Source organism: Anas platyrhynchos, chromosome 1, assembly GCF_047663525.1.
Source record: "Anas platyrhynchos isolate ZD024472 breed Pekin duck chromosome 1, IASCAAS_PekinDuck_T2T, whole genome shotgun sequence".
Taxonomy (NCBI): domain Eukaryota; kingdom Metazoa; phylum Chordata; class Aves; order Anseriformes; family Anatidae; genus Anas; species Anas platyrhynchos.
Genome location: NC_092587.1, coordinates 145,728,517 through 145,754,380, shown reverse-complemented (window position 1 = coordinate 145,754,380; position 25,864 = coordinate 145,728,517). Strand labels below are relative to the sequence as shown.

Genomic DNA, 25,864 nt, shown 5'->3' with positions numbered 1-25,864 from the left:
AAGAAGAGGATTACTTTACATAAAATGAAAAAGAAACTTCTATTAAAATTCCAAGCAAACAGCAGTGCCAGATATTAAACTCAGCTTGTGAAAGCAACACAGCATTAATCTATTTGGAAGCTGAGCCAGCTAGCTTTTTAGCTGCTTACTAATGGTTTTCTAAAGAATTCATCAGGTTAGAAGATTAACATCTTGGTCAAGTTGATTATCCTTATCGCCATAGTGACTTTAAGTTTCATGATGCTTCAGAGAAGTGGTGCTGACACTTTGCTTCGTTCATGAAAGCAAAAGACTAGTCATATTTAAAAAGTGTCTCTGTATTAACTCACTTGAGTAACGCATGAATCTGGATTTTAGTTCTAACAATGAAAAGTAGAGTATACAGTTCCACTGTGTAACAGTGGGAAGCAAATTATTATATGCTCAAGGGTTTTGTAATCTCAGCATCAACTAATTAATAATACATTTCAAGTTTTATTTTCCTAAAAACTAGCTTGTATACACTAAAAGAAATAAAAAAGTATTTAACATGGAAATATCTTATGACACATTAAAAAATACTAGTGTTACCTAGAGATATCCGAAAAGACAGATTTTGAAATCATGATGAATCCTGGAAGGAATACTTTTTCTTTTAAGCAAACTGGCAAGCTGTTTTTCAGGTCACGTAATCTAAGTACACTAAAGTTTTCCATATTGTTAATTCTTTCAATTATTATTAATGCTATCTAGAAAACTAGAATTATGTACAACAAAATTTATTTTTTGATTTTGGTCTGTATCAGGGTAAAACTAAAGCTTTTCTAGAACAGTCTGATAGACAGAATGTAGATTTGAGCCTTATAATATCACAAATAATGTTAATTCCTTACCCAGTAGGATACTGCAAGACCTAAAGGGACATTTTTTCTGCTCATAGTATACAATAAATACCAAAACCATTCCTTATGAAAGCTGCATCAAAATTGGCAATCTTCCATTGAAACTTTGAGTTTGATGAATCAGTGTTTTTTAATGGAAAAAAAATATCTTACTGGAAAATTCCACTGCACGACATTACACCTTTATGATTAAACTTTCCATTTACAAATAGTTTAAAAATAATTATGCATAATAGATACTGTGTATTATCAATAAGAATAGCCCTGGCTACTAGCAGTTGCAAATACACTAATAAAAAACACACAAATAATTATAAGCACCCATCTCGCCTACTAGTTGGCCTTTTATTCAAGCAACAACCATTTATTTCAGTGACTGCGATCATTTACTAACTTAACTATAATCATCACAAATTATAAACATAAATCATCACTTCATTTCTAAGCTGAAAGAAACACAGCTCTTGTGATTAAACTCCCAGTTAAGGGATCTGGGGATGAAATGGTTGCTCTTATAAAAAGCTGATCTCCCACAGGTCCCATTAGGACATCAGAATATATGATTAAAATCCTACATAGAAAGGAATCAAAGCCTTGCTCTACCCACAGATTTTGTGTTGCTATAACAGTCTGACTGTTATACATACCGAAAATATGTTCCCTCCTCCCTAAATTGTTATATTGATACAAATGGGGAAAAGTTATAATGGACAAAGATGTCTTTTTCTTCTATTACAGTGCGTTCCCAGTTTCACGCAGGAATGAATGCACCTTTACACTCCTGTAACTCAGACTGGAAGAATTTTTTGCTTTGGTTATCAGAGAGAACAGGAAGAGTTATTTTGGCAGAATAAATTTTATTGTGAAAAAAAAATAATTTAATTTTGAAATGCTTCATTTCAAATAATAAACCTTGATTTTTTCATTTCAAAGCTTTTGCATTTATGATTTTTTTGACAAAACACTTGTTCCTCCACATCCCATTGAAATAAATACTTTCTATTTGTCTTATTGATATTCATACCATACTTGCGTATTTGTATGATATGGTTTTACGTAATAGAGGTGTTATATCCTTAGGATTATGTTCATAGGACCTTGAAAGATTTCATTTGGTCATTGCTCTTGCCCCATTTTGATCATCTTATTGCAATTATAAACAATTTGCCATTCACTAGCAAGGGACTTGCACCAGTGGGAGATCCTGATTTTCCATTTTCTGTTCAATTTTTATTGATTATAGGGTCAAAAGTCTCAAATCTCTGTTCTCCATGCCTTGGGTTACTTACAGACTTGGAGCTGAGGTAATTACAAATTCCTCAACAGAAGTTGTTTTATTTTCTTCACATTCAGCTTTTATTGGAGAGGGGCTTATCAGTTCATACATATGAAGTTAAGCCAGTTCCAGAAACACAGATATTTCACAACTGAGGAGATCCAGCTTGACTATATCTTAAAAAGCTCATTGAAAGATGCACTTCAGCAATTTTATGTTAGAAGAGCTTTGGGATTAAAAAACGCTTACCATTTGATACTGAATTTCCATTTTCAGCAGTCACAGAACTGGACAGTGGATTAGACGACTGAGTTCCATGGTTATTTGCATTTTTATCCTGGGTTTCTGATCCAGTATCTGATGCATTTGGATCTTCCCTGCTCCTCAAGTTTAGATTAGTTTCAGCACCTGTCACAGAGAAAAAGCTTGTCAGCTTCCTATTTGCTACCAGCTTTTGCACATAAGTGGACAAAACTAATACAAAGAATACAAATTTATCAAATTACTTTACTTAATCACTACAATCACGGTCATAAATGTGGAAGATTTAAGTCAGTGATTTTTGCAGGGTTCTTCTTTGTTCCACCAATAGCTGTCTAAAATTTATGAAATTGAAAGGCATTAACAAAATTTCATTTGTACTGTTCTCTTTACACATACATCATCTGATAAAACTCAACACATGTTTGTGTTGACCCTATTTCAGGTTCCATGTCTATGTCACAGGAGTTCATACACTGCTGTCATCACTGCAATGTCTTTCACCATTGTATTAGGTGATACGAGCACCAGCTATAACATGGCTTTATTTTGTTTCTCTTATTTCTAAGAAATGAAATGGCCTTTAATACAAAACCATACATAGCAAGATTCCTGCCACCAGGGCCTCCATGTGGGCACTATTTACCATGTGTCAAGGCTCTCCAGCCATCTTCACTTTCTATAACGTTCCAGGTTTTTGCGTTAAATTTGTTTTTGCCTTCTAGTTAAATTTCTTCAAGATACCAAGAGGAGCCCTGATCCTGTAGGACATCACAGGCTGCATACAATGCACAAGTATTTCTCCAAAAAGAAGGGCAAAACTCTTCTCTTCTTCCCCCCTTGACTGATGGCACATCTCCACAAAGCAGAAGAGCTCACCACAAAGTGCCCTGAGCTGGCCCCAAGCTTGCTAGGCTTTGTCAGCCCCGTGTTCAGCCATCAGGCACACCACGCGATGCTTTCCACTGCAGTTCAGAGGCTTGAGGGGACTCAGAGCTGGGAGACAAGACCATGAATGGATGGGGATGGCAGGAGAGAGCCCTACTGCATGTCTGGCATCCCAGGCTATGCTTACTCTGCCCTCTGTGGAAGGGCTGATGAGACTGCGTTAAATGCTGCACTGGCAAGGCTATGCAGTTTCTGGTGGATTTCTGTCTCTTTACTGTCTTTACGTAAGTTTGGTGGTGAACATATATACACCCTGTTTCCTTGCCATAATGAGGTTTCTTTCAGAGAAGACAAAGATGAATTCTGTTCCCTCTCTGGCTAGCTGCATTTCAGCTTCCCTAACTCCCTCCACCCCCTCTGAGAGCTGGCGTTAGCTGCGGGTCTGACGCACAGTCGCTGACACGGGAGCAGAGGCCCTCATTTAGCACTCTGAAATGGAAATATTTCCTCTGTGACAGCTCTCAAAGAGCTATTCTTTGCTTTTGGTTGGGTTTTCTTAAGCCTTGTCATAATAACAGCAACAACCAACGAAGGTCAAAAGACTAGCTATTAAAACCAGCGTTATAGCATTTATCCATACTTCCAGTGACATCCTCAACTCTCCCAAAGATGCAATACATCCTTGTAAGTCCTAAGAACGTGAGCATTTTTCAAGGGAAAAGGAAAAACACTTCTTCATCAGGTAACAGATACTTTGCCTGCAGATTTTCAAACCTAATGCTGAGTGCATGGTCAATTTTTCATTTTCATGCCTTAACTGAAAAAAAATCTTGGGTTACAAAGCACTAACATTTTAAAAATGAATTAACATGGAAACTATACTTCCAGTTTGGTTGACTTGAAATGTTTCCTTTCATTGAAAAGGGCTTTCTTAGCTGTGTTTAGCTTTCAGTTATCTAACTCTGAATCTTTCTTAACATTTCCTTTTCTAACAAAAAAAGCTGTTTTGAAAAGTCAAAAAGTTCATTTCCAAGCTGTCAGAATAAAACATTTCAATGTTTTTTTTATTCCCTTCTTTGCCCTCATTCCCTGATCCTTATTTGCTGCCAGATCTGATTGGAGTGTTTCAGTGGTGCTGTTTCATAAACTGCATATTTAGGCAAATGTGCTATGCACTGAAAAAATTAGGCCAGCTCTACCCGCAGTAACTGATTTGGGGCAGGCGGTAGAAAGGGAGTCTGAGCTAGAAAATGCATGCAATACAATTATAAGAGCATGCCTGACTTAGCTTTTGTACAAGCAAGTTGACTGAAAAATGCATCTTTGCAGCTTGTATTAAATTTGTCTGAAAAGGAAATGTCACTTTCAGATGTTAATAGTCAGTGCACTTGCCTATAGATCATAATCCACCTACATAATTATTGTGCCACCTTTTACATAAAGAGTCTCAGGGGAAGTGGCTAGGATCCTTATTTTTCTTGATATCCAAAAGATGTATTGATTTGCCTGACATCTGCAATTCATTTGATTGTTGAAGTGGAAAGACATTTTCTTGCATTTCTACTTTGTAGAAGTCTTTTGTTTTATAGGTACATTGATATCTTTTCATAGCATTCATGAAGCGGTATAGGGGGAAAAAAAAAAAAAGGGTTATCTTTTTTTCATTGTACGTATAAGATGAAATACTACAAAACATTGTGGATAGCTGTTATTGAGCTAAAATATCATCATAAATTGGCAGAAACAAGTAGTGGACAAATATGCAACATATCTGTTGGGACAGCTATCTAAATAAAGATCTGTTATCGATTTGCTCTATTCTGTCATTGTAAGAAATGCACATCTTCATTTGCTAAATAAAAGAATCTTACAGGGAAAATACACTACACAGTGCCTTACTTCCTTTCTCTCAGAGGTGAGAAAGAAGTCCATATTTTGTTTCAAAATAATCTGGATTATACAAAGTTACTTGCACTAATTTTCAATATAATGGGCATCTTCAGCTTCTTCTTGGAGCAGTCATGTGAGTCTTTGGAAAAATGTAGACATATATGTTGGCTAACTTCTAAAAGACTCCTGGAGAAGCTGGAGTTTATCCCTATAATAATAATAATAATAATAATAATAATAATAATAATAAAAAATCTTTATTTGTTTGGGGTTTTGTGTAAGATGGGTGATTTTTTTAAGAAAATCTTTTCTATACATAAGATAGTAAGAGAATGTTTTAGTCAGGTATAACCAGGGTACTGTCCCTTGCTGCAAAACTTATATTGGGCAATCCAGGCTGGAAGGAACCTCAGGAAGTCCCTAGTGAATCCCCTGTGACTTTATCTTCTGCTCTGGGGTATCCCTCTCTGCTGCCTCCCCACTACTAAAATTTCTCTGAGACAAGCATGTCTCCTGATTTTCTGTCAAAACAGCTCTGTTCCACATCATGTACCATTGCACAGTGGGCAACTATAAAAGATATATGAAACACTCTGTTAACACTGAAGACTTACAGGAAAGTTCCCCGATTCTAATTTTATCCATCAAATATTGGTCAGAAATTCACTTCACTCAGTCATCTCAGTCATCTGATACAAAAATTTAGACATTTCTCAACATTAAAGTCAGCTTCCCCCTGCTGCCATGAATCCCTGCAGAAACAAGTATGCACTACTCTCTCATCCCTTATCAACTTTCTGGAACTATAATAAATACATATGGAAAAAAACAATAGTTTTTACAGTTGTACATCTTCACCAACCCAAGCTTTTTGTGCAGACTTGTACTCTGCTGTTCTCACCAAACGGATGGATTATCTACCAGAAGTTTCCACTATTTTTTAATATATATGTATACATATATATAGATTTTAGTAACAGAATCTGAGCAGTTGCCAGCCATTTGAATGTTACTTGAAGAGTCATCTGTGCCTACTTGTGAGAGACTAGCTACAGAGAGGTATCAGCTTTAAGAGCATGGTGGGAGTTCATGATTATAAAAGGAATGCAAGCTTCAAGTGAAAACCTACAGACTGTTTGCAACAGTGAACAGCATTTGGATTATTATTCTGGCAAACTCAACTTGCCAAAAAGGTATCTCTGACTCAGTCAAATTCTGCTCTGACTAATCTTGCAGTTAATGAGGATGTATGGACTATGAGGGTGCATGGACTGGGGACATAATTTGTCCCACAATAGCAGCATAGTTAATAACTGGAAGCAATGTCATGTACAGTGCTTTTAATCACAGTACAACAAATCAAAGTGTAACAATTATTTCCTTTCAAGCAAGCTCCATATTCCAATAAACCCATAATTAATTATATCAACAGTACTTGAAAAGTGTAAAAGGAAACGAATACAAAAGAGGCAGCTTGTGAAATCCGCATTTGCATGCTAGTCTCAATATTCCTGGAAGAGACAAAGTTTAAAACTCATAAGGCATTGAATGAATATTAGCTTCACTTTAGAAAAAAGTCAGAGTATAGCAATCACGGACATGATTTAACATAACTGCTTTTTTATTTTATTTTTCGAATCATTACCTGTCATTTAAAAGAAATCCAACACACTGAAAGTCTACGTGGAATAACTTCTTGTCAAAAGAACAATGTGAATTCTTTTAATTGAGCTATGATTTCCAAATATTATACTATAAATCTCTCTCTTTATTTTTTTTTTCTCAAACATAAAATGTAGGATGCCAAGCACTGCAGTTATTTCATAAGTAGGATTTAGGTTGAATCAATGCTGTTATCACCAAATTAGAAAATGAACTAGTATAGACTCTATTCAAATGGCAGATTAAAGTGCAATACTGAAATATTTTGAGGACCTATGATTTTTTTATAAGGAAATTATATCTTTAGCCTATTTAATAAAGTCTAAAGCAAAGTATAAATCAATGATTGATATCAGCATTCAGGTGGAATCAACATAGACTTTTTTTGCAGCAAGGCATGAAAAAACAGTATGTTATTAAAAGCCCAGCAGTAACTAACCTGGTTGGATTGTAATTGACTTTTCTGCCAGTGCCCTTTTTTTTTGCTCTCCTTTCTTTAAAAGCAGGCATATCCTTAGCTTATGTTCTTTTTTCAAATACTTCTTTTAACATTTAGTGCTCATTTACAGTCTGACTGAAAACTCATTAATAACAACAGAAGGCCTCCACTGCTTCCAGTGGGTTTTGGATCAGATTCATGCTTACCTTGGATGCTTTGTGCAGCACTGCCAAAGCATGAAGGGATTCATGATATAGGGTAAATACAGACAGCCCCTTGCTTTGTCTGCCCTGGTAATTTTAATGTGCTCACAACTGTTCTCTGGCCCTGAGGCAAATGGTAAGAGACCCATGTCTAAACTATTAAACTTTCTTGCCCTCCACAGCAGAGAAGCTGCATCCAAGCTGTCTAGTGGGAATAGACCCTGGCCTGTGCCATTTCCTGAACCATGCTCAGATTTGTCTGGAAGGGAACCAGCCTTCCAGGTCCAAAACCTTGCCAGGTTTTGGACTGCTCTAACACCAAGAACCCAGATGACTGAGTTGCCATACCCAGGACATTCCCTGGCATTGGCTCATCTACTGAAATAGACATAGTCCTTTGCCTTGACTTGCTTTCAGAAATGAGTGGTCAATATTGAGTTCATCTTAGAAAAGAAAAGACAAAAAATGAACCTCAGACAGGTCGGGGCTAGTGGGGGCACTAAACAACTGCTTGGTCTCTACTATGTAAAAGTTTCATCTGGTATTAGGCCAGTCTCTAATGATACCGGGGGAGCAAGTCTCCCAAGTTTTGCATTAATGTAAATGGAAGTCATATGGTCTATGAGGAGGTTATACCCCTCTTGATATGATCCATCTGATTTGACTTTTATCTGGATCAGTTTTTCAAGGTACATGTTCTGTTTCATTAATTAAACAGTGAGCTTAGGCTGAGTACTCAACTGAGGAATTCCACTGTCACAAGCTAAGCTGGATGTATTTGTCCTAAACTAGAAACAACCTCTGCCCTGGTCCACAAAGATCAGCTCCATAAATCAGAAACCACCAATCCTGTAGAAAAAGCTCAATAGCTTTTACACACAAGAACCAATCCTACAAAAGTGTATGAGACAATTATGGAAATAAGTATACAAAAAAGGAGGAAATAGTCCCCCCTTCTTGTTTATTGTCTGGAAATAAAATAAAATAAAATAAAATAAAATAAAATAAAATAAAATAAAATAAAATAAAATAAAATAAAAACAGGATAATGTCTAACATTATTTCTTAATTATTGAAAAACATGACTTCCTGTAACCAATAATCAATATATGGCTTTAGTCATCAAGATGCATAATCATCCACCCTGTAAAAGCAACTGTGAAAGACAGAAAATGTATTCTGGTAGATAAATTAATTTAATACTGGAGGAGAAGCTTTTTGTTCCTGAGCTTCCATGGAATCCAAAAGCTAAATAGCTTGATTTCCTTGAAAACTGTGGCTGGCGTCCAGCAAAATGAAAATTTCAAGTGAAGCAGCTTGTCACTGTACACATGAATAAGTAAGAACCGATGGATCTTATTAACTAGCATACGAAAGACAAGGCATTGCAGACAGAAGGGATTCTTGATCTGTGCCCTCATTCTTTCTTGGGAGAGTCTGGAGTATACAAAATCCTAGCAGCCAACCATGAATATTTGTTACATTTCCTGTGGTAATTGGACACTGTGAAGTGTGGGAAATAAAGGATGATGACTGCACAAATTACACAGATATTTTCTGACGAAGGAAAGGGAGAGGTGGGTTACATAAGAGGAGGTCATTTTATTTTGGTGCCAGTGTTTATCACTGTGTTTTGTTGCACCTTGGCAATTTCACTTGGCATTTCCTGTTTTGCTCTGAACTTACTGCTGAGACACTGCTTGCCAGTGGAGTTTGCTAGCTACCCTCAGCACATGTTGTCTTGGGTGTCCTTTTGCTGGATGAATGCATATTGCTTCAGATTAGCTCAGTTTACTCACATGAAGTCACACTGTGACCTGCTGTAGCATGACTGTTTACTTTGTCTGCTGAGAGCTGGAGGCAAACAGATGCATCTTATTTGCTGAAAGAAATGGAGCAGGATGAAAACTGTCAAGACAGGATTCCCCCAGCCTATTAGCGTGTATTGCCTGTCTCGACCTCATAGCTGTGCTGCCGGCTGCCGCTGCAATAATTATTCATTGATTTATTTCATCTCACAAAGCCTGCCCTTGTAGCACCAATTGTCTGGGATTTCCCCCCAGTGATGATGCTGCCTAGGACAGGCAGCAATGCATTTGTACTGTTGCTTCCAGCACCCTTCTCTCTGAGCTGCATAAACGGAGGTATTACAACCCACTCCAGAAATCTTGTTCTTAAATGAAGCACGTAAATAGAGCATGAAGGAAACACACAACTCCTGCTTTGCTCTGGGAAGACATACTTGTGGAAGCTCTGTATGAGTACCAGAAAGCAAAGCGAGGAGACATAGGCCATGAAGATCTTGAACTGACTCATTCTGCTTGAGATGAATTGCTCCTCTGAAGAACACTGTTGGTGTAATACTGGTCAGAGCTCAGAAGATAAAGCTGGTAGTGAGAAAGAAGTAGCTGAAGCAACTATAGGAAATCCTAGATCCGAGTAAGCCCTTAGGAACCATCAGCTCAAACACTTTTTTTTGTATATCACTTTAGATCAACAGAAACAGTACACCTAGAATTGAAAATGTTTGAAAGGTTTCTCCAGCTTTTTTGTCTGACAGATTCATGTTGGTGGGAAGATAGTGCTCTAATTTTACACTGTTTTCAGCAATCACTACAAGCTACAAACTTTTCACTCCTTCATAGAAGTAATGCTTGAGACACTGCTGTGCCAGGCAAACCTTCAGGGTTGGTGAGGGATACTGTAAAAGCACCTTCTTTCCCAGTATGGAGGACTCTGGATCATCTGAGATAGATCAGTTCCCATCATGAGACAAAGAATATTGCTGCCAAAGGAAAGAAAACTACCTTCTTAAATATTCATCACTGATAAAGAATATCTGGACAGACTGACATATCTCCTGCTTGATAGCATCTGAGCAAGAATTTGGAATGTCTTTTAATGCAGAAAGTATGCTAGACTCAAGGCAGCATACACTTTTCAGATAAGGGGGGTTTCATTTACCCTGTCATCTCTAGAAACTGATCTCTGTGGGCCTTTCTGAGGCTCCAACACCAACCACAGAGGGCAAGAAGGAAGGCAGCATTGCCTAGGACAATTTCCTGCCTCAGGAAAAGCATCTCTTCCCCCCCTGTTCCCCGCCTTTTCAAGACTAATATGGAAAAGAGTAGCTGATTTTACTCTGTAATAGTTTTGTTTACTGTTAGGTGTGTTGATTGGCTCACCAAAGAGGCTATTTCTTGTGTTTGTGTGGTTAATCAACTGCTGCTGTGCTGGAAAAGGAGGAGGCAATTTGGTAAGAAACACAGCTTCCCTTTTTAAAACTGTTTTCTTCTAACTAATGTGGATGCAGCAGTTCTTTTGAAGACAGGCATTTAAGTTTGTTTACTTTTGTGTGTGGTATCTCAGTAACAGAACAGCCATTACTGCTGGGTTTTAGCTGCTGTTGGAAAGAATTATGTGATGAGGCACTGTCTCAACCTTCCTCCCCCTCGAACACAGTTGCAAATATTGTGAAAATAAACAAACAAAAAGAAAAACAACGAACAAATAGACAGGGATTTGCCACTGCCAACAGCATCACATCAGTTCTGTTTACTTTTCCCAGAGAATACTTCTACAGATTTTTCAGAATCTCTCTCATAAGAGCTCTGGCACCAACTGCAACACAGAAGTCCTAGACTAAGTGACTGCATTGGGCAGATGAATTGTTTGAGCAGGTCCTGAGGGAGAATCCAAGGAATCCAAGGAATATCCAAGCAAAATCCAAGGAATATTTTTGGATCACCTGTACTGTCAACCTTCCCACTATATAGACACAGATATTCTGGAAAACCTCTGGACAACTTTTGCAATTTCTTTTGGAAGTGAACTTCCCAAATAAGAATTGAATTTGGATATACTTCTTTAGCTTGTTTTTAAGTTCATTTTGAGGGATACAGAGATGGTCAGTGTCACATCCACAATCTTAAGGCAGGACCATATGGATACATCACAGATGCAGTGTGGTAAGTATCCATCCTGTATAGAAATACAGCCAACCCGTGGCTAAAAACTATCACTTCATTCTACTGATATGTCAGCATCATTATACGGGGACCAGCCCTGAAGGAAAGAGATAGAAGGAATAATGAAACATTAAATTTCAGTGCTGAGATTTTTTTCATACATTGTTTCTTTTAAAATTTGCACCCCACAGAGGATAAAATTAACCTTCACTTTCTTCATTTTAAAATACAGTGAAAACTCTAGCCAAGAGAACCTTGAACCTGAAGGCCTCTTTATATTCACTTTCACTAGTGGGCTTGGGGAGAAGGCAGATGCTCCAAATTTCTACTGCTAATTCAGTGCTCCATTTTCAAATGCTCTCCTACTCTCCTGATAGCACATTTCAGTTATGAGGGTCAGGGCACCCTCATGTTTATGACCACATCTTTACCCATTCTTTTTCTGACTGCCTTCTCTTTCTTCTCCATCCAGCCCCACAAAATGCCAATGCTGTAACTGGAACACAATCAACATGTGGGATTGTTTCATGAGTCCTATCAAGAACTTTGGGTCATCACTGATGTGCTGGAGTCTGTGCCATCACAATGGCATTGATCTTGGATATATGAGCCAAAAAGTTTAGCTTGGTTTGTTTGTAACAGGCACAAACATGTCTTTGGTTTCTGTGCAGACATACCCCTAAGTGACATCCTGACCACTGCTGAAATGGCCACTCTTGAACTTAGCCAGGACCAAAACAAGTCAAAAGGCTTTACTGTTAACATTTTCGGTACGAACAAATTCAGCATCTGTGATGCAAACCATTTCGATACTTTCCAAACATTTTCAAAAGAGTTGACATGAAAGAATGTTTATTTCTGCACAGAATTTCAGAATGCTTGGTTTTCATTCAAGAGGGCAAAACAAAAATAAATGTCACAATCTTGACATTTTCTGTGAAATGGAATTACTGCTCTTTACTTAGGCTTTATGCAAAATATGATTTAATGCTGAGATGGATATAAATAATTAAAAGCATCTGAACAGATTTCTCACTCAAATTGAGAATTAGAGACTTTCATTAAAATGAGTGTTCAAATTTCATTCTCCACTATGTTCCAAATACCCATAGTCCTGTAAAATCAAGAGATATGATGTTTACTGCCAAATATCTAATATTCTTGGTTGGACTTAGGAATGAAAATGTGCTAGAATTCAATTTGCTTGTTCTCTCAGATATGACTGATGTCTCACATTAATGTACCTTTGTTTTACAACTGGTGATACAGTTGTTCCTAATCAAAGTCCTTCATGGTTGTCCACATCGGTTCACAAATGAAAAACACTGAAGACTGTTTATTATCTAAAGAAGCCCACAACACTGTCACTTGTCAACTTTTCAAACCAGTGCTGAATATGGAACAATGATGTTGCATCAGATGGTGAAGAATCTACATTGTTATGAAAATAAGAATCCTGTATATCTCCACCTGAAGGACTGAAGTCACTATTACATGTGGGATATTACTAAAATCCATGGGCTTGAAACACCCTAAGTTGAACCAGAATGGTGTGGTTACTGTTCTCCAGTATGAGACAGGACAAAGGGGACATGCAGTAAATCGAACCCAAAAGGAAAAATAGATAATAAGAATTAATTATATAAAATGAATGCCTGCAGTTCTCAGAAATGGACCATTTAAAAGGAACATAAAATTGTGCTGTTAAGCACTGACTGGGTATGAACACGAGAGTCCCCACTGGGTCAAACCAAGGGTCTGTCAGCTCCAGGATCCTTTTCTGAAAGATGTAGATAATTACAAGACTGAGTATAAAAATGAAGTGATATTTCCTGTGTGATATTGGGGCTGTACAGCCTCCTCCAATGTCTATATGACTGGATATCAGCTTTGGAAGTGTGCGTAGGAGTGCTAAGAATTTGGGTTTATTTTCATTGTAAGCACATCAAATGCAAAATAAATATAATAAAGCTTTATGACAATAACCATTCAATTTTCAGCTGAAATATAAATTAGTTTTGATTTGTTCTTTTCTAATAATCTTCAGGTAAAAATTGTCTATCGTAATCTTACACCATAGCTTAATTTTCATGTCACAACAGAAAACCAAAGCAACCACACACTGTAAGATTTTAGGCAGTAAGAACAAACACTGAAATCAACCAGGAAGAGAAATGCTTCAGTGAAAAAAAAAAAAATATTGTCACAATAGAAAAACAAATATCTCTACACTGTGAAAATATTTTAGTTTTCGGATTCTGAAATGGATAATTATCCTTCGTATACTGTATTTATCCTAAAACAGATCTTTTTTTGTGACACATTATCTAGATAGTGGTAGCCTTACAGATGAGGAGAAAACTGCAGATTAAGGGGATATCTTCCAGGCTGTAAGAATGTTCATAAAAATTCTGCAAACAGAAATGAAGGGTGCTTTCTAGACTCTTCTAATGCCTTTACTTGCTACAGTAATGCAAAGACAGCAATGGTATTGCAAGCAGTTCAGTCTCCTTTGTTATTTTCTGCACAGGTCATCTACAGCTAGCCAAGAGTGGGACTTTTTCATGACTCACATTAAACTGTTAGTAGCAATGTTTTGGCTTTTTCCCACTTCTCTGTAACTACTGCAAAATACTCAGACTGAAAGCTGCAAGTAGCCCATAGTGAATCAGAGATGATGACTCTCCTGTGTTTAGATAGCTAATCTGAAAATTAGTCATAGAAAGTCACCCTCATTCCCTGGTAATTAAGGCAATTATATAAACAGATATTAATCTTTCTCAGAGAAGTATTGTGAAGATAAATTCATTAAAGTTTTAATGCTTTGAGAATTTTACTTCAAAGATGTTATACAAGTCCAACGTCTCATGTAATCATTCCTCCAGAACTCACAGGTGAAAGAAGACAAAAGGTGAGAACACAGCTTTTCGTGTTAGTCATGTTTTGTAAGTTGTTAGCTTTTGCCACAAAGAAAGTAAAACTATTACATTGTATCAGTATAATGTAGGAATAATGAGATGCAGATATGAACATTATCTTTATTAAGTTGCTTAAGAGGAAAAGCTGACTGGCTTAGAGGATAAGGGACTGGGATTTCATCTCAGAAACCCCAGTGGGAATTTAATTTGCAATCCACTGTTGAGATGTTAGCTGCACAATAGTAGCTTACTCTAATCTGCTGATAGAAGCAAATTATTTACTAGCTGTCAAAGGGATACCCGCCTTTGACAGGTCAGTATTCTGTATACATACACATTAAATCCTGTTATTTTCCAAGTTTGAGCCAATTTCAGCAATGAATATTTGGCAAACTCTAATCCCAACTAGGTACATCTAAATATTTGCACTATTTTCCATTGGTAACTATCTTCCTAGGACTTCCAGTGCTTACACTGGAGAATGTGAAATACTTAACTTATACGTGAAGCTACCTGAACTGGAAACATTTCACTTAGGACATGGGTAAAAATGGTTTTATATGGGTGGCAAACATCTGAAGAGTGTTGATATTTTGTATGTCTTTTCTGTTCTTGTTATATAAGTTACTAAACTTTTTTGGGGGAACAAACAGGTTACTGAAGCGTAGACTTGCATATACAGACCTATTTTTAATGAAATTCTAACAATAATTCACAAAACTTGAAGCTTATACATTGATGGGCTAAATAAAGGAAAGGTCTTCCTAATCTTATTTCCTGAGCATCTGAATCTCGGGCTGCAAGTTTACACATCTTCTTTTGCTCAGACACAGAAGGCAAGCATCTGTACCAACCCATGCTCAACCAGCAGGAAGGAGAGAAGGCTTAAATCTTTATCTCAATAGCCTGATTGTAAGCAAACTCATCCAGGTTAAATGGAAGTCATGTTTCATTTGCTCTTTTCTTTTTGGAATCCACATGAGTACTCACTCAACCAGTCTGAGCACAGATGATGGGCAGGGAGTTATTCCTTCTTTTGTTCTGAAGCAGAAACAATTCCACTTTGCATGGAATAACTTAATATTAACTGTATCAAATTATAAGAAACAATGGTACAATGGAGCAATCTGATTATTATTCACCCATATTGAGGAAAAAAAAACACCTATGTCCTTGCTCCACAGATATTTAATATGAAGTATTTCAACATGTAACTGTCTCCTCCTTCCCAGGAATGCCTTAGATGTTGAATAGTGACAAAAATCTGTACATTCTGCTAGAAAGAGTGTGTGCAGATTAAGGCACTGATTTGGGTTTCATGAAGTCTAGTTTCAAGTCCAATGTTTTCATCTAAAAATACCTGGTTAGGAACTCTATACATGATCATTCACCTTCTATTTGACTTGCTAACTAAAGTTACTACTTGTAAAAAACAGAAGAATAGAAGAAAGGTGTGTGTGTTACTGCTAATCTTCACTCAAGTCTCATTTTATATGGAGTAAGAGGGATTTCCTGTCTAACAATACATCTGTAGCTTCAATGGCAACTCCTTTCAAGCTTGGAGAAATCACTTCAGCTCAGTTCACAATTATTACAGTTTTGCTTATTTAAACTGTAAGTTCTGTAGAGCTGAAAACTTCCCTCATTGCATGTATTTTGCAAGAAATTGCATACTATACAACATACTGAAACTACTGTTTCAGTATGCTGAAACAATCACACAGTATACATGTATGACTACAGAAACTATGAATTTCAGAGTTCAACAGGACAATATCCTGACAAAAATGCTTCTGTGTGTTAACAAAGTTCTTCCTGGGAAAACAGACTGATGCCCTAAACATCAGTAAGACAGCATGTGTGCAGCCAGCCAATGACTTGGTCATTAAATCTTATTCTGTGATAAGGTCACCCACTTAGTGGATGAAGAGTAGGTGGCAGATGTAATCTTAAAGGATTTTATCAAGGCCTTTGATACTGTATCTCACGGCATCCTTCTGGACAAATTGTCCAACTGTGATGTACTGTCCTGATGGCAGAGGTCAGAGGGTTGTAGCAAATGGGGCTACCTCTGGCTGATGGACAGTCACTAGCGGTGTTCCCTGGTGCTCCATTCTGTGATGTCCTCTTCAAAATTTTTATCAGTGATGTGGATGCAGGAGTAGAATATATCCTCAGGAAGTTTGCTGATGATACTAAACTGGAAGGTACATCCTTTGAGGAGAGGCTGAGGACACCTGGGTTGTCTAGTCTAGAGAAAGGTGGCTGTGGGGTGACATTGTTCTCCACAACTTCCCAAGGAGGGGAAGCACAGAGGGAGGTACCAGTCTTTGCCCCCTGGGGGCTAATGGCAGGATGTGCGGGAATGGCACAAAGCTGTGCCAGGGGAGGTCCAGACTGGATGTCAGGATAAGTTTATTTACCAAGAGGGTGGTCAAACACTGGAACAGGCTTCCTAGAGAAGTGGTTGTTGCCCCATACCTGTCAGCGTTCAACAGGCATCTGGACAATGTCCTCAATAACATGCTTTAACTTTTGGTTCAGGCAGTTGGACTTGATGATCTCTGAAGCTCTCTTCCAACTGAACTGTTCTATTCTAGACTCTGATCATTACTTGAACCTGTAGATTATTTTGTTATTTTAGAAGATCAGATATGCCCAGGCTATAACACCAGGTAATGAAAGTTGTTGCCATTTGATTATTTTGTTGTTGTTGTTGCCTGTGTGAAAGAAAGGTGATCTCAGTTCAGTTCACAATAAGCCAGTAGTCCATCAGAAAACCACAAATCCATTCTAGTGGAATTCTGGATGATCATTTCCCACAGAGAGGTCAGGAGCCAAAAGGATATCAGTGTTCTCAGGCCTTGAAATTACTCCTCCATATAAGAGGGAGGCATGTTGGGAGATCTGTCTGTATTACACTTTTATCGGCAAAGAGGCTTTTATCTCCAAGGCTGATGATCCTGTACAGAGACTTATTGATTCCCATAGCTAACTTTCCTCGATTATGAAATGACCCACATTTGTACTTTCAGTTTGGAGTTAAAGTTGTTAGCTTATAATATAATATTTCTATAATATTCTATATAATATACAGAAATAAAGTAAATTGCACATTACAGAGTGCTGGTCTAGGTTGTGTCAATTTTCACGAATTTCCATTTAAAATTATTTAATATTTTTTACCACATCATCTCATACAAGTGCAATACTACAAATAATGGCATGAATTGAAAAAAGGAGGCAGTCTCCCAGGAACTTCATATGCATAAAGTAATAGGTGATAAAAAATCAGAAGATAAGACAACTTCTAGTTTTAGAGCCTATTCTGCCAATTGTCATTTAATTAATTGTATCAGAGGTTTAATAAAACACTATTTATTCCAGCTGTTACCCTAGAAATGAACAAAACCTGTGAAGTACGCAAAAAGTCAAAAACATTGCACATGCCTTCACCTGTATTTCTTTGTTACTTTCAATCCATCTGCTCATTGCTGAACTATTCATATGTAACTGCACTTAGTATTATGCAGTAGCTTCCTAGCTCATAAAATATTGATTCAGGTTTTTTATTCTATATCTTTTTTGAACTTTGATCTTTCATAGTTAGTGCTGCCCTGATGAAATATTTAGAAGTACAACATTTTCCATGCGAAAGGTAAATTTAGAGGTTTTATATGGTAGCCTTTGTTAATGCACCAGCTTCAACCCACAGGAGACCCAGGCTGAACTCTGTCTTGGTCACATTTAGTTGAAAACTGAGTTTGTAGAAATCCTCAAACCCAAAGCAAAAAATGTTTAAGGTAAAAGTCAATTTTCTGACTTGAATGGAGTAGGCTTACCACACTTCCTCACTAGATGCATTTAGAGAACCTGGAGACAATACATCCTAAGAGCTGACTTTAAAATCTGATCATTTCTTCCTAGCTGATAAAAATGTATTATCTATATAATAAAAGCAGAGACCCAACTTAAACAAACAAACAAATCTGCATGTATTAATAGGTTTTGAATGTTACCAACTAACTGCCAAAGCAAACAAAACTACTGCACTATCTTTACAAATTTAATCAATTCCTATACTTAGAATAATAAACAAAGCATTCTCTTGAGGTTGAGAACTGATGAAGTCTCAATTTGCATCCCATGGCTGGTTGAATTAAACATCTAGGAACATGCAAGGTCCAGCTAAAACTTTTTCTAGGTCTGGAGGACTTACAAGAGGACTTACACCCACCAGTGTTTCTCTGATAGCTGGTAGAGGCCTTCTTCCCAAGTATAAGTCTCTTCTCTCCATCTAGTCACTGACTTTCATGAAACTTGTAGAAATTCAATTATTTTGAAATCTTCATCATAGAATCACAGAGTCATAGAATCATTCAGGTTGGAAAACACCTTCAGGATCATCAAGTCCAACTGTCAATCTGACCTACTCAGTTTCATCACTAAACCTCTCATCACTAAACCCTCAGTTCCACATCTCTTAAGTATTTTCAGGGATGGGAACTCCACCACTTCCCTGGGCAGCCCAATCCAATACTTGACCACTCTGTCCATGAAGAAATGCTTTATCCAATCTAACACCTCCTATCCCCCACCCATCCCACCCCCAGTGCAATTTGAACCATTTCTTTGCAACCTACCGCTTGCCACCTATGAAAAGAGACTGACACCCTCCTTGCTACAGCCTCCTTTCAGGTAGTTGTACAGAGTGATAAGGCCCCAACCTATTTTTCTCCAGGCTAAACAACCCAAGTTTCTTCAGCTACTCTTAGTAAGTCTTGTTTTCTAGTCCCTTCATTAGCTTCATTGCTTTTTTCTGAACATGACTGAGCAACTCAATAACCTTCTTGTAGTGAGAAGTCCAAAACAGAATAAACATTTGAGGTGAGGTCTCACTAGTGCCACATACAAAAGGACAATCACTTTCCCAGTCCTGTTGGCCATACCATTTGCGATGCAGGCCAGGGTGCCATTTGCCTTCTTGGACATCTGGGCACATTGCTGGCTCATGTTCAGCTGGCTGTTGACCAGCACACCCAGGACTTTTTCTGCTGGGCAACTTTCCAGACACTCTACCCCATGCCTAAACTGCTGTACATTACAACCCAAGTTCAGGACCCAGCACTTAGCCTTGCTGAATGTAATGAGATTGGACTCGGCTGATTGATCTAGTCTATCCTGATCTCTCTGCAGAGCTTTCCTGTCTTCAAGCAGATCAACAGTCCCTCCCAACTTGGTATCATCTATGAACATACTGAGGGTGCACTCAGTTGCCTCATCCAGATCATTGATAAAAATGTTTTACAATACTGTCTTCAGTACTGATCCCTGGGGAACACCTCTGGTGACCAGCCACAAACTGGACTGAACTCCATTCACTATAACAGTTTAAGCCCAGCCACGTAGCTGGTTCTTCACCCAGCCAATTGTGCACCTGTCCAAGCCACGAGCAGACAGCCTCTCCAGCACTGTGGAGGAGATGATGTCAAACACTTTACTAAAATCCAGGTAGACAACATCCATATCCATTCCCTCATCTACTGAGTGTGTCGTCTTTGTCATAGAAGGAGATCAGGTTAGTCAAGCAGGACCTGCCTTCCATAAACCCACACTGTCTGGGTCTGATCACTTGATCATCTGGCATGTGCCATATGACGACTTTCAGGATGATCTGTTCCATGACCTTCCCTAGCAACAAGGTCAGACTGACAGGCTGGATCCTCCTTTCCTGTAGATTGGAATCATATTCAAGAATCTACAGTCAACTGGGATCTCCCCTTTAGCCAGGACTGCTGGTAAATTACTGAAAGTGGCTTGGCAAGCACTTCAGCCAGCTCCCACAGAACCCTTGGATGAATCCCATCCAGTCTCATAGATTTATGAACATTCAAATGATGTAGTAGCTCACTTACATTTTCCCATTGGATCATAGGAGCATCATCTCCCTCCCTGTTACCATCTTCCAACTCAGTGGACTGGGTACCCTGAGAACAATTGGCCTTACTAATAAAGACTGAGGCCAAAAAGGCATTGAGTACCTCAGCCTTATGCTCATCTTTCATCACTACATTTCTCCTCACATCCTGCAAAGGACGGAGATTCTTCTTACTCCTTCTGTTGCTGTTGATATATTTATAAAAGAATTTTTTTTTGTTGTCTCTTACTGCACTAGCCAAATGGAGTTCCAGACGGGTTTTTGCCCTTCTAATTTCCTTCCTGCACAACTTCACAACAGCTCTATGGTCCTCCTGATTTTCCTGCCCCTTCTTCCAGAGTTCATAAAATCTCTTTTTTTTTTTTTTCTCCTGAGTTTCTGAAGAAGTTCTCTGTTCATCCAAGCTGGTCTTTTCCCCTAACAGCTTGACTATTAGCACATTGGGACAGCCTGCTCCTGCTCCTATAAGATTTCTTTCTTGAAGAAGGTGCAGCCTTCCTGAACTTCTTTGCTTTTCAGGTCTGGCTTGCAAGGGACTCTTGTCAAACTGGTCTCTAAATAGGCCAGTCTGCCCTCTGGAAATTCAAGGTATCAGTTACTCAGCTAATTCAAAGTATCAGTTAATCAGCTAACCTCCTTCCTTATTTCTCCCAAAATCAAAAACACTAGTATTTCATGATCACTGTGCTCAAAACAGCCTCCAAACATCACGTTACCCACAAGCTTTTCATAGCTTGCAAACAACAGGTCAAGTGGGGCAACAGGTATCTCCTTGTATTTGATTAAAACAGATTTTGGTTGAAGGCTGCCAAGGATATTAGGGAAAGAGAAATAGAGTGGCACACAGACATACACATGTCCAAAGTAAGCACAAACTCCTGCTTCTGTTCTGTTATAGCTTTATAGGGATAAGGTACTGAGTTCAATAAACCAGTATATAAATAAGAAAATAGACATTTAATACGATGATAATCTCTCCCACTCCCTACTGCTTTGTTTTATATTTCAAAAATGAGACTTCATATTGTCCATTTTGAATGCACTGTGCACAGCTTATCATTAAGGCAAGCTGTTTCGGCAGACAGAAAAGCAGAAGCAGAGAAAAAAGCCTCGAGGTTCTATCACTCCAAATTTTAAATTCACAATGTTTTGTATAAACTAGAGGTTGCACACAAGTCAGGTTGTTCAGGATATGCTTCTAGGGAGATGACTTCATGTATACAGTGCACTGACTATTTTCAATAGGAGACTGTATTTTAAATCATAAAAGTAACATAAAGTTACAACACTGGAGACAGTGTTATAATTCATACACAGGATGGGATTTACTTCACCTAACTTTAATCATTTAGAAGTTACAACTCTACTTGTTTAATCATCTAGGCTTTCCTCATACCCAGTGTAGAATGGGAGAAATGTAGGAGGAATTAAACTCTCAAAATGACTGTATCTTCATAGCCTAAGGATGTGATGACTACATTTTGAGCTTTTAGATGGACAAAGTCAGATCTGAAGCATCTCATCCCTAAAAAGCAGTGAAGTGAATTTGTTAGTATCAAGATGAATTTTCATTATTCGTAAGATCCATAGATTTGTTCCAATAACACAATAAACCCTTTCTACCACCAAAAGGCAAATAATTAAATGATATCCTCTCAGGACTGTAGTCTCAGAAATCTTACCAAAATGGCAAGTTTTGCTTCTTTTTATACTAAATACAAACTATGTTCTTCAGGTGCCAGAAAATCAAGTAATTTGTGGGTATGTACATAAAAGTCTGTAACTTAGAGAAAAGGTTAGAATAAAAAGAAAAGAGAAATAAACACAGTTTACTGCAACACTCTTTGTCTCAAATTCATTTGCAAGAGGAATAATAGTTGTATGACCAAATCTGGAGTTTCATGGAAATGAAACCTGAAAATAAAGTTTTCAAGTACATGTTACCTACCAGACAGCTAGCCAACTGAAATATAAAAAATACATTTCATTCAAAGTATTTATATGGATTGATATTCTAAACTCATTTCACATGATATAACATCTGTGCTTATTTTACTGAGACTATTGGAATGTGGAAAATAATCCATTTGATATTGTGTCATACAAATGTTTTGGTAAAAGACATTTCAGAGAAAACTTGAAGGCCTATATTTTTCATACACAACAAATTTCCCATGTGTTTCTTATGACTACAATGGATCTTTGTTTTTAAAAAAATGAACAAGTTTCTTTTGTATTTTATGTACCCTGTCACCTTTTAATGTAAGACTGTTTTGTTGCAGAAGAAATACATAGAGATCAGTCTTACCTTCTGGCTCCCTGATCTTACGTCCTGCTGCAGATTTCCGTAGCACGCTTCGTCCTGAGTTGAACAAGCTAGTTAACTCATCAAGGGGACTGGTCAGTGACCTTGAGTTTGTAGGGCTGTACGGAAATGAAGATGATGAATTAGAGTTCAATTTTCTGTGATCTGCTCTTGCCACCTTTGGAGAGTAAGGCAGTTTGGAGAATGGAGAAGATGAACATCCAAGCGGAGCAGGGTTTGGTCTCTGAGGTACTTTTGATAGATCTGAGTTTGTACCTGTTTTCCCAGTATTAATAAGAAAACTAGCACAAGGGTCTGGAGGAAATGCAAAATGTGTAGAAGACCGGTAGGAAACGGGAGGTGGTACAGGAGGAGGGGGTGGTGGAAGAGGAGGGGGTGGCGTTGAAGGAGGAGTCACTTTGCTGGAAACATTGAACACAACCAAGCCTGGAGATGCTGGTCTTTCATTTTCTCCTTTCTGGCTTTTGGAGTACTGTGGTGATAACGGACTTGAGCCTTCTGACTGCACAGGGTATTTTAGATTGGTTTCCAAGACTGGAAGCTTTTTAACTTCTAGTGGTGTTAGCGGTGATTCATCAGAAGCAGGTGAACATGTGACAGGAGTTGGAGGAAATACAAGAAGTGGAGGCCTGTGAGGGAGCAAGTTTGGGAAAGGGGCTGGAATGTCACATGAGTCTTTATAGTTTACAGCTGCTTGACTGTTTTCATCCAATGTTCCAGCTTCAACGTGAACATTTTTTTTGCTTTCAAACATCAGAGGAGGAGATCCAGTCGCGACTGGAATTATTCCATTACCATTGCTTCCTTCTTCTGGTAGAAAATACTTCATTTCTTCATATACAGACTCTCCTTGCTCTGGGCTTTCTGCTTCAGCAGAACTGCTTTTCATTGCATTCCCTACCATTTCAATATAGACAGGCTCATTTTCTTCCTCTTCTTGTGACATGTAGAGACTCAACACACCATGCTGTGGTCCATCAGCAGATACTGCTCTCTGTACTGTCACAGTGTCATAGCCGCCTGATTTGGTGACTATGTTTGCCTGTTTCACATCCCTAGGCTTTTGGCCAGGTATTTCTTCGTAAGAGCCACTCAGTTTTGTATTGGGACTTCGTTTTGGTTTTCTGGGAGGTATTTTTTTCATGGTACTATAGTCATCACTGTGTGGCCTTGGACGGGTCAGTACTAGGAAAGTGAAAAAGGCATGTGTTACTAGCAGATCAAAGTCATTTTTTTCTTACATAGGTCCAGTACTTAAGCTTTCAAATCTTTCTCATATAGTTTTACCATGAGAAGCAGTTGCACACACAGGGATTCAGTCAAAAGTATACATATTTCCAGGAATAAAATGCAGAACTTTCAGCTTCAAAACCACAAGCTTTTGCTGCCTGGGCATACAATCTGCTTTGGTAGCCTCTACTGCCACTAAAACTAACACCCAAGGAGATATTTTTTGAATCCAAATGTTCACTGCAAGGTCTGTAACACATGGAAATATGTGCTTGTTACTTCTTTTGCCCCAAGGGAGATGATACAGGGGCATGCTTTTAACTAGGAATTTCAGCATGGTGCTACATTGACATACATGTTATCACCAGCAATTGAAGTATCTGCCTTTTATGTGAGCTACTTTGAGAGCAACTTTTTACATGGGCAGATAGCGATAGAAAAGGAGGAACAGTTTTAAACTTAAAGAGGACAGATTTAGATTAGATGTTAGGAGCAAATTTACATGGAGAATGGTAAGGCATTTGGACAGGTTTCCCAGAGAAGCTGTGGATGCCCCATCCCTGGGGCAAAGCCCCATAGCCTGGCTGGATGGGGTTTTGGGCAACCTGGTCTAGTGGGAGGTTTCCCTACCCATGGCAGGGGGTTTGGAACTGGGTAATCTTTAAGGTTCATTCCATTCCGAGCCATTCTGTAATTCTATTTGGTATATAAAACTTTAATTCTAGGCTGATTATTATCCCTATCTCTGCTTTTTTTTTGTATTGTTGGGGTGGAAATAATTTACTAAGTTATGGAATCACACACCCTAGGGGTAATTCTTCCACTGAGTGAGCATACAGTTAACAAAACTAGATAGCTTTTCACAGCCTCCAGGTACAGATGGACTGGAGATAACAGACACCAATCATCAATATGTGACTGGTCTTTTAAGATCAAAATTAAATGGTATAAATTGAGCTGGTTTTGGACAAAGACTCGGTGAATACATAATTCTTGAAAAATGAGCACAGCAGGGAAACCAGTCTGACTGTTTTGCGAGTGCATAAGCACTTGTGTTAAGACCACACAAACATATATAAATTGTCATTCTTTCAAAAACTCTGCTACAGCTTTTTGGTTAAATCAATCATTTCTTTCAGTGCTGGGCACAGAAAGCCTAAACCACTACTCCTTAATTGAAACTGAAGTTTATAGTTTGAAAGTATTATATTGGACACAGTTCATCTCACTTTACAAGGACATTGAATGAGAAAAGAAGTCAGAAAAATGGACTTACATCTAATAAACTGGGCATGAGTAATTATTTTGCAAGAGGGAGCTGCAAAAATCTACAGCTATTGTATGCAGGTGTAGAGAATAGTTACCCATAGCTTTAAACCTAACCTGAAAAATATTCCCTGATAAGCTTAGAGGGGGCTCTTTACACAAAACATGACAAGTCAGGCTTAACAAGGAAAAGCAGAATGCATCCCTCATCTTCGTCAAGAGTGTAGGAGGAGAGAAGAATAGAACTCAAAACTGGACCTAATGCACAATAAATGCATTGCAACACTTTGGGACTTTCATAGCAGCTTCATTCCACACAAAAAGCGAACAATAAGCAAGTTATGGCACAAGCATCAACTACTGAATGTACAAGTTATTCATGTCAACACAGAGCAAAAGCAGGAGAAAGTTTAATATTTAACTTGGTGAAATTCAGGATTTGAGCATTCTGTTTGAGCAATGCAAGGTATTCTAATACAGTTAAAAAGGTGAAATAAAACAGTCAGTGGGGTAGAAAAACTGAAGCTGGCAAAGATCATTTGCCTCTAGAGGGAATTCTGAAAACAGGTTTTGGCTGTTGACAAGCCAGGCAATTAGAACACACAAGTAGCTATTTGCCGATTTGGGAGCAAATGACAAATGGACTAACTTTATTTACTGCCACTGAAATATTTTACGGAAGCGGGGCTTTTCAAAGGCGCTTGTCTGTGCTTAGAGG

The 25,864-nt window shown here is 38.1% G+C and overlaps 1 protein-coding gene across 4 annotated transcripts in view; it reads right to left on the bottom strand.

The window, feature by feature from the left end:
• The window catches only part of MYO16 (myosin XVI), a 378,556-nt gene that overhangs the window by 25,408 nt on the left and 327,284 nt on the right, over positions 1-25,864 (bottom strand). For all 4 annotated transcript variants that reach the window (XM_027444352.3, XM_072031861.1, XM_027444351.3 and 1 more), the window contains 2 exons: positions 22,633-23,835; positions 2,407-2,565 (listed from right to left, as the gene is read on the bottom strand). In XM_027444352.3, the coding sequence (XP_027300153.2) occupies positions 2,407-2,565; positions 22,633-23,835 (1,362 nt within the window). The remainder of the gene's footprint in view (positions 1-2,406; positions 2,566-22,632; positions 23,836-25,864) is intronic.